The 17,309-nt window shown below is 45.4% G+C and overlaps 1 protein-coding gene across 1 annotated transcript in view; it reads left to right on the top strand.

Annotated features, from left to right (window-relative positions):
• Positions 1-10,314, top strand: part of LOC134935475 (amiloride-sensitive sodium channel subunit beta-like) — a 29,957-nt gene extending 19,643 nt beyond the window's left edge. The window contains exons 7-10 of the mRNA XM_063930528.1: positions 1,343-1,400; positions 7,389-7,447; positions 8,268-8,343; positions 9,842-10,314. Of these exons, the coding sequence (XP_063786598.1) occupies positions 1,343-1,400; positions 7,389-7,447; positions 8,268-8,343; positions 9,842-10,111 (463 nt within the window). The 3' untranslated portion in view covers positions 10,112-10,314. The remainder of the gene's footprint in view (positions 1-1,342; positions 1,401-7,388; positions 7,448-8,267; positions 8,344-9,841) is intronic.
• The last annotated feature ends 6,995 nt before the right edge of the window (positions 10,315-17,309 follow it).

Raw genomic sequence — 17,309 nt, 5'->3', positions numbered from 1 at the left:
ACTGAATCCCGACACTCAGGATCCCGACACCTACAAAGTAACTGTGCTAGCCATAATCCCAAACCCTTCTTACCCGCAGCCTGATTCTAACCAACACCCCCCTGCCCCCACACAGATCCGGCCCTAGCCAATATGATGCCCTAGGCAAGATTTTGGCTGGTGCCTCCTAGCACCACTGCTGGTTCCGCCTCTGACCATCACCCATAGCAGTCATTATTTTGGTGTTTGTACCCCCTATATTTTAAATAGGAACAGTTCGCACATTTGGCGCACAGCCCAAAAAGGGGTGTGTTTTTGCTGGCAAGGGGCATGGCCACACAATAGTAACCCCACTTCCAATTATGCCACACATTACTGCAACTTTATTCACATTTGATCATGCGATAGTGTCCATAATTCATATTACATCCCACAGTAGTATCACTTTACCTTATAAACGTTACTCCTCACAGTAGAGCCACTTATTCACATTACATCACACTGAATTGCTCCTTATTCACATTACACCACACCCTATTGCTCTTTATTCACACTAGACGACACAGTAGTGCCCTTTCTATTTGCAACGCAACATAGTAGAGCACCTTATACACATAATGCCACACATTAGTAATGCATGTATACACAATTGCACACAGTAATGCTCCTTACACTTATGAGACACATTATTAATGTCCTTATAAACATAATGCACCTTACACATTATGACAACCTTTATTAATGCCCTTTTACACATAATGTCCCTTACACATATGCCACACATTATTAATGCCCTTATACACATAATGACACAGATAGTGACCCCTACACATTTGCTGCACATTATTAGTGCCCCTATACACATAATGACACACATACAGTAGTACCCTGTTACACATATGCCGCACATTATTAATGCCCTTATACACATAATGACACACATAGTGCCCCTTTACACATATGTTGCACATTATTACAGTTTTTTATTATTATTATTATTATTATTATTATTATTATTATTATTATTATTATTACAGTCCTTTCAGAGTGGCCGGAGTGCAGGTGCTGGCATTGCGATCCATGTCAGGATCCCGGCATTGGTATTCCGAGCAAGCAAGATTTATTAAGCTTTGTGAAGTGATAAAGTGGAAGGTGATATTGGTATTCCGACTGACGGGATTCAGAACACCAGGATCCTGACTGGATTCCAGTATGGATATATGTTCTGTGCAAAGCACTGTGTAATCTGTCAGAGCTATATATAAAGTAAATTAAAGGAGAAGAATAAACTGTAACAGATTACTTAAGTGACAGTCTAACAATATTATATTTACAAGCATACAGTAAGTGTTTCTATTGCCAGGGAAGAACATTTTGAACTCACTCTCTCTTCATCCCAGTGGCCGAGCAGCACATACTTGGTAAGTTCTGCTATCTACTCATAACCTAAACTCAATATGGGCGTGGTATAGATTTACCGTGTCTAGGTAGACTGGATGGTCAACATGCACTTAGGTCGACAGGGTCAAAAGGTCGACAGGTAAAAGGTAGAGAGTGCTCATGTGGTGAGCTGGCGATGGAGGTATTTAGGCTGGGAGGCTAGAAGTGGTGAGGTTAGACGTGGATCATCGATTATAGGACAGGCTACTCTAGGTGGACGTGGGGGATAAGGTTGGCAGGTAAAAAAGGTCGACAGGGTCAAAAATTCGACATGACAATGATCAAAACCAAAATGGTTGACACAAGTTTTTTCCAGTATTTTGGGTGTCATTTTGTATGTTTCACAATGTATGATCACAATGAGTGGAAACGTGTAGCCTCGCGGGCTCGCTTGCTCGCCACAATTCGGGCAAGGTGGCTCGCTCCGCTTCCCCTATGCTTGCCACAGGTTCCTTTTTTCCCAATCGTAGTCCAATTGGATAGTTATCAAGCAAAAGTTAGGAAAACATGTAAAAAAAAAAAAAACTTGTGTTGACCTTTTGTACCTGTCAATCTAATGCAGATCGGCCATATGGTGTCAACCTATTGACTGTCAACTTAGACACTGTAGAACTATCATCCGGACGCCCTCAATATACACTACACATTACAGTGCCTCAACACCCTAATCTTAATGCATTAATTACATGGAAGTCACCCGGATGCCCTGAAACCATTTTCTGCTAGTAAGGTTGAGTAGCATATAACACATATACATATATGCTGTTCTCCAGGGAGGCTTCAAGCCCTCTCCCAAGATGGCTGCTGAGATAGCTACTGAGAATGTGCAGGGGCCATCTTGTCTTTTACTGTGTAAGACTGTGTACAGTGACACGGTGTGAGACAGAAGTCTCCTGCTTAACTTCTATGAGAGACCTGGTTTATACCTGCTATAAAACTGTTCCAGAATCCCTGCATTACTACCTGTTTGTAGAATAGACTCACTGGCTGGTGAGTTGTATAGCACGCCCATCACCAGTGTACATGTAACAGTGAGTACAGCTATACAGTACCTACTATCGATCACTAAATCAACACAGCTGGTTAAGTAAAGGAGCTGTTAATTAAAGTCATCCACTGTGTGCGCTTATAAAACTCATCTCAACACCTGCACACACTTCATTTCCAACACAAAATGTAAATAATGCAGCACCGTGGACACAAATTAACACACATTTCAGACAAATAAATATTTATATAAGTTCTAAATTTCCAGTTATGCATGTGGTAGATATAATTACGCTGTAGATTGAAGCCAAATATAGGATGTTAGGGGATAAACCTGTCCATGCTGGCAGTAATGTATAGTCCTGTAATGAGACTACGTTTCACAACTGTACTGTGAGTTTAACAGACAAGTCATCTTTAAGTATCTTTCTAATTCTCACAGTGTTTTCTTCACGGCTTTCTAATGGTAGATTATTACAATATATATATCTTTGATGACTTGATGATGATGATGATGATGATGATGATGATAATGATACTTCTTATTGTGCTCCATGGGGGTAATTCCAAGTTGATCGCAGCAGGATTTTTGATAGCAATTGGGCAAAACCATGTGCACTGCAGGTGTGGCAGATATAACATGTGCAGAGAGAGTTAGATTTGGGTGGGGTGTGTTCAATCTGCAATCTAATTTGCAGTGTAAAAGTAAAGCAGCCAGTATTTACCCTGCACAGAAATAAAATAATCCACCCAAATCTTACTCTTTCTGCACATGTTATATCTGCCCCCCCCCCCCCCTGCAGTGCACATGGTTTTGCCCAATTGCTATCAAAAATCCTGCTGCGATCAACTTGGAATTACCCCCCATGTACGAGGCCTGTGTTGTAACACGCTTCCACTGTAACATGTTGATATCAGCATAACATCTGCTTTGAGTAAAGCATGGGTGCTGTAAACTCAAATTTATGGATGGCAGAAGGTTAGTGTGCAAAAAATAAATTTTTATAGAAATCATTTCAACAGACCTGACCTTTTCAAAGTTAATTATAGTCAATGGGAAATTCCATATTGGATAAACCTAAATTTATATCTGCTCAGCCCAAGGCCTGCCTACAGTATTTCAGATGTAAAATGTACCTACAGCATTGATTAAGGTTGTCTTCCATACAGGGGCATAAGTTCATACTAGGAGCCTGGAGGTGAGATAGTTGTCAGTGCCCGCCCTCCACTCACATTTACTACCAACACTTGATCCCAGCAGCACCCAGACACACACTTTCTCCAGGGCTGCCAAGATGGGGGCTACTAATTAACTGGGCCCAGGTTTGTTAGAGGAGCTCGGGCTGAGTCATCTGCAAAGGGGACTTGGTTCCCATGTGTGATTGCCTGTGCCCCCTGTACAGCTGTGAGGAGCAGGCGACATTAGGGTGGGGGGGGAATGGATACTTAAGAGGAAGTCTCTCCCCATAGGTGCTGGCAACTGTGGGAGGGGCCCTGCCTCCTGCAGATCATGACCACATTCACCCTCCACATTCAGCAGCACCCAGACATGGAGAGGGAAGACCACAGCACATGCTTATTTCTGCTCTGTGGAGCATAAAGCACAACCTGGAGCAATGGAGGAAGTCATTGATTGCCTTCCATTGTTTCTGTATTTGTGTCCCTGCTTCCACTGTAAATACATAAACTAGACAGAAACATGTTATAATTATAATAATGAGAATAAAAAAAGGGAATAAGGACAAGATGGTTTGGACCAAGAATAAGTTTGTCACCTGTCCGGGATTCCTCAGGATAGTCCAGAAATCAGCAGCGCAGTCCAGTGTCATGGTAATCCCAGCATCCCGGCAATAATAAAGTTCCTACTCTTTACAAGAACAGTGACTGAGGATCATATTTCCATTACTTTAAAAATCCCTTATTATGCCGGTTTTACAGTTTTCAGAGGATAATCCGTAGTTTCTATTCAATAGTTCCTGCTGATGTAGTATTACATATATGAATTATAAAAGTATAATCCTATATATTAAAAGGCTAACACTGTTCCTCATCTCTATGAGGGGAATTCAAGTGTTTTGTGCACTGTCGTCCACTAGATGGCACCCAAACGATCAGTTGAAGTATTGCTCCATTCGGGTGCGCACAGCCATCGTCTCTGTTGTTCTGTCATTCTGACGAGCTGGTAACTGCTAATAAATAATTCTAATGAAAAGGCATTCTGAATTCATAAGACTTCATTCAACATGCAACCATTCTTTTTACCTTTGTGCACTAATTCCATACATTCATCCAGAGCTTCCAAATCATTCTTATGCTACCAACACGTGCCAATAAGTGCCACTTGCTCAAATATTGCAGTGGATGTCACTCCACAACTAGTGCAATGCTCTGTATAATTGACCCCGGTGACTTTGGGTGGGTGTGAAATCATTGGGTGTGGGGTATGATATAATTCCTGCCTGGCTAGGGTCCATAATATAAAAACATATAATCAAAAACACACACGTATAATAATAATAATAATAATAATAATAATAATAATAATAATAATTTAAAAAAAAATATATATATACACTGCTCAAAAAAATAAAGGGAACACTTAAACAACACAATGTAACTCCAAGTCAATCACACTTCTGTGAAATCAAACTGTCCACTTAGGAAGCAACACTGATTGACAATCAATTTCACATGCTGTTGTGCAAATGGAATAGATAACAGGTGGAAATTATAGGCAATTAGCAAGACACCCCCAATAAAGGAGTTGTTCTGCAGGTGGTGACCACAGACCACTTCTCAGCTCCTATGCTTTTTGGCTGATGTTTTGGTCACTTTTGAAAGCTGGCGGTGCTTTCACTCTAGTGGTAGCATGAGACAGAGTCTACAACCCACACAAGTGGCTCAGGTAGTGCAGCTCATCCAGGATGGCACATCAATGTGAGCTGTGGCAAGAAGGTTTGCTGTGTCTGTCAGCGTAGTGTCCAGAGCATGGAGGCGCTACCAGGAGACAGGCCAGTACATCAGGAGACGTGGAGGAGGCCGTAGGAGGGCAACAACCCAGCAGCAGTACCGCTACCTCCGCCTTTGTGCAAGGAGGAACAGGAGGAGCACTGCCAGAGCCCTAAAAAATTACCTCCAACAAGCCACAAATGTGCATGTGTCTACTCAAACGATCAGAAACAGACTCCATGAGGGTGGTATGAGGGCCCGACGTCCACAGGTGGGGGTTGGCTTACAGTCCAACACTGTGCAGGACGTTTGGCATTTGCCAGAGAACACCAAGATTGGCAAATTCGCCACTGGCGCCCTGTGCTCTTCACAGATGAAAGTAGGTTCTCACTGAGCACATGTGACAGACGTGACAGAGTCTGGAGATGCCAAGGAGAATGTTCTGCTGCCTGCAACATCCTCCAGCATGACCGGTTTGGCAGTGGGTCAGTAATGGTGTGGGGTGGCATTTCTTTGGAGGGCCGCACAGCCCTCCATGTGCTCGCCAGAGGTAGCCTGAGTGCCATTAGGTACCGAGATGAGATCCTCAGACCCCTTGTGAGACCATATGCTAATGCAGTTGGCCCTGGGTTCCTCCTAATGCAAGACAATGCTAGACCTCATGTAGGTGGAGTGTGTCAGCAGTTCCTGCAAGACGAAGGCATTGATGCTATGGACTGGCCCGCCCGTTCCCCAGACCTGAATCCAATTGAGCACATCTGGGACATCCTGTCTCTCTCCATCCACCAACGCCACGTTGCACCACATACTGTCCAGGAGTTGGCGGATGCTTTAGTCCAGGTCTGGGAGGAGATCCCTCAGGAGACCATTCGCCACCTCATCAGGAGCATGCCCAGGCGTTGTAGGGAGGTCATACAGGCACGTAGAGGCCACACACACTACTGAGCCTCATTTTGACTTGTTTTAAGGACATTACATCAAAGTTGGATCAGCCTGTAGTGTGTTTTTCCCCTTTAATTTTGAGTGTGACTCCAAATCCAGACCTCCATGGGTTAATAAATTTGATTTAAATTGATAATTTTTGTGTGATTTTGTTGTCAGCACATTCAACTATGTAAAGAACAAAGTATTTAATAAGAATATTTCATTCATTCAGATCTATGATGTGTTGTTTAAGTGTTCCCTTTATTTTTTTGAGCAGTGTATATATATATATATATATATATATATATATGCGAAAGCCCTCACTCGCTCATCCTCTTACTTCCCAATATGTTAGGAAGCTGAAATGTAACACAAGTATTCTTCAGGTGAGAAATAGGAAAATTACTTAATTAGAATTTAAAAAAATCTCCCCTAAGGGGATGAAAAGGGTGTTGACATAATGACTCATAACCGATCTGTGGCTTGCGTTGCAGGAATGAAAATGCCCAAACGGACAATCGGATCAAAGTTTGGATTGCACCTCCAGTGTGTAGAATTTAATAAATTACAAAAATGCGAAAGCCCCACTCACTCACTCACTCACTCACTCACTGACTCATCCCTAATTCTCTTACTTCCCGATATGTTAGGAAGATGAAATTTGACAAAGATATTCTGCAGGTGGGAAAAAGGAAAACTACTTAATTAGAACTTTTATAAATCTCCCCTAAGGAGATGAAAAGTAGGTTGACATAATGACGTCATTACCGATGCGTGGCTTGCGTTGCATGAACGATAACACCCAAATGGACAATCAGATACAAATTTGGATTGCACCTCCAGTGTGTAGTATTTATTAAACTACAAAAATTATCCTGTCACTTTTCACTTTGTATCTGCTACTGGTGCTCCGCGGGTAACGCCAAGAACCATGGATTAATATTTGCTGACATTAAGACATCTCTAATTTACATCTGTATAGATTTACCAAATTTTTAACACTCATTTATATTTACAACTGTGAAAATCAGAAACTCCCGTGCGAAGAACGGGTAGAACAGCTAGTGAAATATAATAATGTATTACAATGTATAACTGTATTTTATTAGGACCTTTTCTCTAAGAATCTTCAAGCTAAACGAGGACTTCAAGACATGCAAACTATTAGGTAAGTCAAGACCTTGGTATAGTAAGCAAATACACATACACAAACTGAGGGATAATATGTTCCCCATAGAAGTGGAGGATATTTAACAAAGCTCTCCTATAGGTAACTGTGTGGGAAGGGTCCTATAATCCAGTTCCCAGACATGTGTTTTACTTTCTGAAACGATATAGAAATATCATAATTAGACTTAATTTGTTGATAAGCAAATGTCCCTCATATTTGTTTTTTGCTAATGTCAATGCTTATTCTTAAGATTATAGATTCAGCCACTGGCGACATGAGGGGGTGGGAGTGGGTACTAACTACCCGAGCCCAGGCTTGCTGGAGGAGCCCTCCTGAGTATACTTACCTTGGTCCGGGAAGCGAGTCCTTCCTCCTATGAAGCTCCATCTCCCAGACTTTGCTCACTGGTGCACATGCGACGGCTGGGGAGGAGGGACCCACTTCCAGGATCAGGGTAATATGCTGTTGCGTGATCACCTCCACCCTCTTCCCCCACCACCACCAATCCGAATGGTAACCCACCCACCCGAAGAAGCCCCGCAATTTGTATTTTCATAATATGTATTTTTTGGTAGGGGATGTGGATACACCCCCTGTTTAGACCATGCCCCCAAGCAATACCCGGGCCCGGCGCTGCTCTCTACGGCCATGGATTCAGTTTGTTCTGCTGAATCTATTTTAGCTTTAAAAAGTTTTCCACTTTAAACATACAGTTTACTACATCCCTTCTAATAATAGTATTTTGAGCAGAAAACATTTTTTCTTAAATTGGATTAGTTGTATAATTATGCTAATGACTGTCTTTTCCTTTTGCCAGAGACAATGTGGTCAAGGTTGTGGTTTATTACCAACAACTAAATTATGAGCTGATAGAGGAGGTTCCGGCTATGCAGGTAAGATCCAGGACTTCTGTATACTAGAGTAGTCATCCCTGCTTAACATTTATAAATTGCTGGCTCATACTGAAGGTGGTGCAACTGGTGCCACCACTCAGGGCACAGAGACACTGTGTCTGTAAGTACTTACATTACAGGTTTACAAGTATTCTATACATCCACAATTTATGATGCTGACATTAAAATATACTTATATAAATCAGGGGATGTTTTCAAAAGGTCGACATTACAATGTTGACGGTTTTGATGTCAACATTGTTAAAATGTCGATAGGCAACTTGTCAAGATTCTCAGAATGTCAAACAAGTGATATGTCAGCATTGTCAGAATATCAACATTAGGGTTAGGTTGCAGGGAAGGTTGGGGTTGGGCTGCGGAGGAGGGAAAGTTAGGGATATGGATTAGGAATAGGGATAGCAGAGAAATACTTTCCAGAATGCCTGACAATCAGAGGTCTGACCTGGAAGTCACAGTCACATAACCACCAGGACCCAGAAGACACTGCTGGAACCTCTGCAGCCCCCAGGAGAAAATAAGTCACCACTGGGCCACCAGGGACTGAATGTGACAGTCTAACATGTCAACATTTCATCGCTGCCAAATTGCAGCCTTGCCCCGGGTGACGAAAATCCTAGTTTCGGCCCTGCCTTGTACTTGTCCTATATTGTGCTGTATGTAAGTCACTGCTTTTCTTGTATTAGTCATTTGTTTATCTAAATAAAGGATGATGATGATGATGATGATGATAATAGTAAAAGTAATTTAGCCCTAGTGGTCAGACAGGGATAAATTATCTGTGCTGGCATCAATGGCACGTGGTGGGCGGTGGAGTATTGGAACTACTGACTCATACTGATTCCAGAAATGGGACAATTATGGTGAGGGGAGAGTGTGTTAAGTAACTATGGGTCTACAGTGGAGGTCTTTCATATAATAAGCACTATTAAAATGTTTTATATTGAAAGATGTTCTGAATATTCCACGTTTTATTCTCTTTCCTGTGTCTTTTGCAATTGTGAAGAGGGAAAACTTCACTGCACAGGGTGCAATGAATCTTAAGGGACCTACACACATACCGATCCGCCGCCGAGCTGCCCGACGACGGACACGGCCGACCCGACGGTAGGGGGAGGTGACGTCACCCAGCTCAATAGCACTGCACACTAATATGGACAATCTCGTCCATATTGGCCTGCATGCATAAGCGATGGACCACCAACAATTAATGAGAGCGGGGCCATGCATCGTTAATTGTTGGTGCCTACACACAGAACGATATGAACGAGTTCTCGTTCATTTATGAACGAGAACGTTCATATCGTTCTGTTTTATCTGCCAGTGTGTAGGGCCCATTAGAATCATGTTAAAGAGAAGTATTTGCTTTCAGCTAGTTTCTCCTAAGCTACAACAGAGAATAATCCCTGACAATCAGCATCCCCAGTGCCTACCCATGTTACATACTGTAATTATTTTTATGTTTCTTTGTTTCCTGTAGCTTGTGGACCTGTTTTCCAGTATCGGAGGACTGGTGGGTCTTTGGATTGGGGTCTCAGTTTGCACAGTGGCTGAGTTTCTAGAGCTTTTACTAAATTTACTGTCTTTTATCATTGTTCATATTCCAAAACATGAAGAAGAGCCACCAGAAAACCCCTACACAATCCCAAGCCCTCAGTCTGAACTATGTACCCCAACACGTCCCATTGACCACTGTCTTCTTTGGGATACTGTTGATGATTCTACCAGTCTGATCAGAAACAAATGCTGAAGCTTATACTTACTTTGAGACCACATATGAAAACAGCAAAACATTAAATAATATCAGCAATATATGGGATAGAAATGGCCTTTTGAAATTCTTGGTTATTTAATGTACTTGCAGTAGAGCTGTTATCAGTTAGTACAAATCAAACATTTTGCTGTGAGCATATGGTAATGAAGACAATGCAGCTATTTACTTTAATTATTAAAGGAGAATTATTAACAAAATGTTGTTTACTTTTTTTTAATGATTTTAATATATATTTCACCTTCTCAGGTACCAGAACTGACTCAAGTTGTCAAGTGAAAGGTTTCTTCTTAAGCTGGGTACACACCTGTCCAATTCTCGGGAGATCCAACTCCCAACCGACCGGTTTGCCCCACATTGGACAAGTGTGGCCTTTGCAACCCGACCCGCACACCTGATCCTGGTCGCCTGTTGGGTCTCCTCGTTTTTAAACCTGCTTAAAACTAGGAGACCCGACTGCTGTCCAGGCGACCGGCACTGTAGTGTGTAGGCTGCAGAGACCGGAGCAGGTGACCGATCACTGGTCCAGATAGCCCAACACACTATCAGCGCTAGGGCAGTGTGGGAACCGGAGGGGTCCCAGAACCGTCCGTCACTGCTGTGGGACTCGGGGGATAGTATGGCGATGGGTAGCAAGGTGGAGGGACAAGCAACTTTACCTGTGCAGAATTCAGCAGCGGGCAGAATGCTTAATAACGGCAGGCGCAGCTTCCAGATTTAAAAAATAGCGCCACGGTGTCATTTTTAAAATTAAAATGGTTCGCTGCGTCATTGCCATGCCCCCTTGTGCCGGCTATTATTAACCAGCGTGAAACAGCGGCAGTTAGTCCGATGGCGGAGGAGGAGCAGTGAAAAACTCCTGAAGAGAGAAGATGCCGGGGAAGTCCTTTATGGGCGGTGGCCATGCAAAAGAGCTTAAAGGCAGCTGCCCCCCAGGTGCTGTATAATAAAATATTAAAATGTTTGGTGTTGTTTTTTTATTTTAATATTTCTTTTACAGGTGTCCTATAGATACCAGAGGGCCCTTAATGCCCAACATGCTGGCACTTGTGGTTCTCCAAGTACCAGCATGCAGGGGAGGCTTGCTGGGACCTGTAGTCCTCATGTAAAAGACAATATTCTATTTTTCTGCTGCGGGGTACACTGGGCTCCACAAGTCTGGACAATGGGGTGTAGAGTAGGATCTTGATCCGAGGCACCAACAGGCTCAAAGCTTTGACTGTTCCCAGATTGCACAGCGCCGCCTCCTATATCACTCCGCCTCCCAGCACAGGAGCTCAGTTTGTCAGTTGGTGCTGCAGTAAGCAGGCACTTAACAGAGGGGCTGCTCCAAGCAGCCCTGAGAAAAGCTTTTTATGAGGTAAAAAGTGAAGACTTCAAGGGCAGCAGCGGTGGTAAATGTCTTGTGACATTCACTGCTGCAGCTCCAGCTCTCCCCAGCGGCGCTGTACACTCCCGAGCCCTGGTTGCCGGGTACCTACAGCGGAGGCTCCGGTTTTCTTCATGTTAGATACACACGGCAGGGGCTCTCCGGGATCGCGTGGCCTCGCTTCGGGAGGTGGTAAGTGGATCCTGCTCGCGGGACCCGGTCTTTATCGCGATCCGATGCGGTCAGTGGGAGGCGGGCCGTGCGCAATGGCGGTGGACACTGTGGATACAGGCGATCCCACTAGATCACCAGGGCATGGGCGCAGGTCAGGTTTTCTCTCAAAACCGATTTTAATATCGCCCACAGTACCCAGTGGTTTTGCCAGCAAGGGGGATAAGGCTTAGACCTGAAGCCCCTCCCCCAGCCCCAGGGCGCCATTTCCAGCAAGTGTTTCCGCCCTGGAGCTGCATCTCTGTCTTTTCCTCACTCCCTGTCAGTGTCTGCGGCACCATTACTCCTTAGCTCACTGTTCCTGTGACTGCTTGGGCAAATCCTCCTATGTAAAGCCGCCTGGTTGTCAGCGCTGTGCCTTTACATGACACTTAAGTATTCTACCTGCCTTTTTAGTCAGTGTTAGTAAGAAAGAGTGCATTTAGTCAGGGGTTTATAGTACAATTACCCTGTGATATACATCTAGTTTCTTACTGTGTAGTGTTATATCGATTAACTATATAGCTGTGTAAGCTAGTCCAGTGCAGTATTATTGTCTGTAATAACCTCTGCATTGTACAAACTGTGACTATTTGTGTGTGCATTGATAGCTGAGTGGTGTCCATCTCGTGTCTTTCACTCAACTTGCTATCCCTATATTCTATAACCTGAGGGGGCTTGGTGCGTCAGGTGTTATTTAATATAGGATTTTCACAAAGATAATAAGAATTTACTTACCGATAATTCTATTTCTCATAGTCCGTAGTGGATGCTGGGGACTCCGTAAGGACCATGGGGAATAGCGGCTCCGCAGGAGACTGGGCACAAAAGTAAAAGCTTTAGGACTACCTGGTGTGCACTGGCTCCTCCCCCTATGACCCTCCTCCAAGCCTCAGTTAGGATACTGTGCCCGGACGAGCGTACACAATAAGGAAGGATATTGAATCCCGGGTAAGACTCATACCAGCCACACCAATCACACCGTACAACCTGTGATCTGAACCCAGTTAACAGCATGATAACAGAGGAGCCTCTGAAAAGATGGCTCACAACAATAATAACCCGATTTTTGTAACAATAACTATGTACAAGTATTGCAGACAATCCGCACTTGGGATGGGCGCCCAGCATCCACTACGGACTATGAGAAATAGAATTATCGGTAAGTAAATTCTTATTTTCTTTAACGTCCTAAGTGGATGCTGGGGACTCCGTAAGGACCATGGGGATTATACCAAAGCTCCCAAACGGGCGGGAGAGTGCGGATGACTCTGCAGCACCGAATGAGAGAACTCAAGGTCCTCCTCAGCCAGGGTATCAAATTTGTAGAATTTAGCAAACGTGTTTGCCCCTGACCAAGTAGCTGCTCGGCAAAGTTGTAAAGCCGAGACCCCTCGGGCAGCCGCCCAAGATGAGCCCACCTTCCTTGTGGAATGGGCATTTACAGATTTTGGCTGTGGCAGGCCTGCCACAGAATGTGCAAGCTGAATTGTACTACAAATCCAGCGAGCAATAGTCTGCTTAGAAGCAGGAGCACCCAGCTTGTTGGGTGCATACAGGATAAATAGCGAGTCAGATTTTCTGACTCCAGCCGTCCTGGAAACATATATTTTCAGGGCCCTGACTACGTCCAGCAACTTGGAGTCCTCCAAGTCCCTAGTAGCCGCAGGCACCACAATAGGCTGGTTCAAGTGAAATGCTGAAACCACCTTAGGGAGAAATTGAGGACGAGTCCTCAATTCTGCCCTGTCCGTATGAAAAATTAGGTAAGGGCTTTTATAGGATAAAGCCGCCAATTCTGAGACACGCCTGACTGAAGCCAGGGCTAACAGCATTACCACCTTCCATGTGAGATATTTTAAGTCCACAGTGGAAAGTGGTTCAAACCAATGTGATTTTAGGAATCCCAAAACTACATTTAGATCCCAAGGTGCCACTGGAGGCACAAAAGGAGGTTGTATATGCAGTACCCCCTTGACAAACGTCTGTACTTCAGGAACTGAAGCCAGTTCTTTTTGGAAGAAAATCGACAGGGCCGAAATCTGAACCTTAATGGACCCTAATTTTAGGCCCATAGACAGTCCTGTTTGTTGGAAATGCAGGAAACGACCCAGTTGAAATTCCTCTGTAGGGGCCTTCCTGGCCTCGCACCACGCAACATATTTACGCCAAATACGGTGATAATGTTGTACGGTTACATCCTTCCTGGCTTTGATCAGGGTAGGGATGACTTCATCCGGAATGCCTTTTTCCTTCAGGATCCGGCGTTCAACCGCCATGCCGTCAAACGCAGCCGCGGTAAGTCTTGGAAGAGACAGGGTCCCTGCTGGAGCAGGTCCTTTCTTAGAGGTAGAGGCCACGGGTCCTCTGTGAGCATCTCTTGAAGTTCTGGGTACCAAGTCCTTCTTGGCCAATCCGGAGCCACGAGTATAGTCCTTACTCCTCTCCTTCTTATGATCCTCAGTACCTTGGGTATGAGAGGCAGAGGAGGGAACACATACACTGACTGGTACACCCATGGTGTTACCAGAGCGTCCACAGCTATTGCCTGAGGGTCCCTTGACCTGGCGCAATATCTGTCTAGTTTTTTGTTGAGGCGGGACGCCATCATGTCCACCTTTGGTTTTTCCCAACGGTTCACAATCATGTGGAAGACTTCTGGGTGAAGTCCCCACTCCCCCGGGTGGAGGTCGTGTCTGCTGAGGAAGTCTGCTTCCCAGTTGTCCACACCCGGAATGAACACTGCTGACAGTGCTATCACATGATTTTCTGCCCAGCGAAGAATCCTTGCAACTTCTGTCATTGCCCTCCTGCTTCTTGTGCCGCCCTGTCTGTTTACGTGGGCGACTGCCGTGATGTTGTCCGACTGGATCAGCACCGGCTGACCTTGAAGCAGAGGTCTTGCTAGGCTCAGAGCATTGTAGATGGCTTGTGAATGGCTTCCAATACCGCCTCCCTGTCGGAGGGAGACGTTGGTAAAGCAGACTTCAGGAACCGGCGAGGGGGAGACGTCTCGAATTCCAATTTGTACCCCTGAGATACTACCTGCAGGATCCAGGGGTCCACTTGCGAGTGAGCCCACTGCGCGCTGAAATTCTTGAGACGACCCCCCACCGTACCTGAGTCCGCTTGTAAGGCCCCAGCGTCATGCTGAGGACTTGGCAGAAGCGGGGGAGGGCTTCTGTTCCTGGGAAGAGGCTGCCTGCTGCAGTCTTTTTCCCCTTCCTCTGCCCCGGGGCAGATATGAGTGGCCTTTTGCCCGTTTGCCCTTATGGGGACGAAAAGATTGAGCCTGAAAAGACGGTGTCTTTTTCTGCTGAGAGGTGACCTGGGGTAAAAAGGTGGATTTCCCAGCCGTTGCCGTGGCCACCAGGTCCGATAGACCGACCCCAAATAACTCCTCCCCTTTATACGGCAATACTTCCATATGCCGTTTGGAATCCGCATCACCTGACCACTGTCGCGTCCATAACCCTCTTCTGGCAGAAATGGACAGCGCACTTACTCTTGATGCCAGAGTGCAAATATCCCTCTGTGCATCTCGCATATATAGAAATGCATCCTTTAAATGCTCTATAGTCAATAATATACTGTCCCTGTCCAGGGTATCAATATTTTCTGTCAGGGAATCCGACCAAGCCACCCCAGCACTGCACATCCAGGCTGAGGCGATTGCTGGTCTCAGTATAACACCAGTATGTGTGTATATACTTTTTAGGATATTTTTCCAGCTTCCTATCAGCTGGCTCCTTGAGGGCGGCCGTATCCGGAGACGGTAACGCCACTTGTTTTGATAAGCGTGTGAGCGCCTTATCTACCCTAGGGGGTGTTTCCCAACGCGCCCTAACCTCTGGCGGGAAAGGGTATAATGCCAATAATTTTTTAGAAATTAACCGTTTTCTCTGACGTCCTAGTGGATGCTGGGGACTCCGTCAGGACCATGGGGAATAGCGGCTCCGCAGGAGACAGGGCACAAAATTTAAAAGTTTGACCACTAGGTGGTGTGCACTGGCTCCTCCCCCTATGACCCTCCTCCAAGCCTCAGTTAGGTTTTTGTGCCCGTCCGAGCAGGGTGCAATCTAGGTGGCTCTCATAAAGAGCTGCTTAGAGTAAAAGTTTTGATAGTTTTCTTATTTTCAGTGAGTCCTGCTGGCAACAGGCTCACTGCAACGAGGGACTTAGGGGAGAAGAAGTGAACTCACCTGCGTGCAGGATGGATTTGCTTATTAGGCTACTGGACACTAGCTCCAGAGGGACGATCACAGGTACAGCCTGGATGGGTCACCGGAGCCGCGCCGCCGACCCCCTTGCAGATGCCGAAGTAAGAAGAGGTCCAGAAACCGGCGGCTGAAGGCTTTTCAGTCTTCATGAGGTAGCGCACAGCACTGCAGCTGTGCGCCATTGCGCTCAAGCACACTTCACACCAGTGGTCACTGAGGGTGCAGGGCGCTGGGGGGGGCGCCCTGGGCAGCAATGTTAATACCTTTCTGGCTAAAAAGAATACATCACATATAGTCCCTGAGGCTATATGGATGTATTTCACCCCTGCCAGGTCTCAGAAAAACCGGGAGAAGAGCCCGCCGGAATTGGGGGCGGGGCCTATCTCCTCAGCACACAGCGCCATTTTCCTACACAGCTCCGCTGCTAGGAAGGCTCCCAGGCTCTCCCCTGCACTGCACTACAGAAACAGGGTAAAAAACAGAGAGGGGGGGCATTTTTTGGCGATATTATATATATTTAAGCAGCTATAAGGAAACAACACTTATATAAGGTTGTTCCTATATAATTATAGCGCTTTGGTGTGTGCTGGCAAACTCTCCCTCTGTCTCCCCAAAGGGCTAGTGGGGTCCTGTCTTCTATCAGAGCATTCCCTGTGTGTCTGCTGTGTGTCGGTACGTGTGTGTCGACATGTATGAGGACGATGTTGGTGTGGAGGCGGAGCAATTGCCGGTAATGGTGATGTCACCCCCTAGGGAGTCGACACCGGAATGGATGGCTTTGTTTATGGAATTACGTGATAATGTCAACACGCTGCAAAAGTCGGTTGACGAAATGAGACGGCCGGCAAACCAGTTAGTACCTGTACAGGCGTCTCAAACACCGTCAGGGGCTGTAAAACGCCCTTTGCCTCAGTCGGTCGACACAGACCCAGACACGGACACCGAATCTAGTGTCGACGGTGAAGAAACGAACGTATTTTCCAGTAGGGCCACACGTTATATGATCACGGCAATAAAGGAGGCTTTGCATATCTCTGATACTGCAAGTACCACAAAAAGGGGTATTATGTGGGGTGTAAAAAAACTACCTGTAGTTTTTCCTGAATCAGAGGAATTGAATGACGTGTGTGATGAAGCGTGGGTTACCCCTGATAAAAAACTGCTAATTTCAAAGAAGTTATTGGCGTTATACCCTTTCCCGCCAGAGGTTAGGGCGCGCTGGGAAACACCCCCTAGGGTGGACAAGGCGCTCACACGTTTATCCAAACAAGTGGCGTTACCGTCTCCTGATACGGCCGCCCTCAAGGATCCAGCTGATAGGAGGCTGGAAAATACTCTAAAAAGTATATACACACATACTGGTGTTATACTGCGACCA

Source organism: Pseudophryne corroboree, chromosome 6 (assembly GCF_028390025.1).
Source record: "Pseudophryne corroboree isolate aPseCor3 chromosome 6, aPseCor3.hap2, whole genome shotgun sequence".
NCBI classification, from domain to species: Eukaryota; Metazoa; Chordata; class Amphibia; order Anura; family Myobatrachidae; genus Pseudophryne; species Pseudophryne corroboree.
Note: the sequence above shows the minus strand (reverse complement) of the source record. Positions and strands in the feature narration are given on the sequence as shown.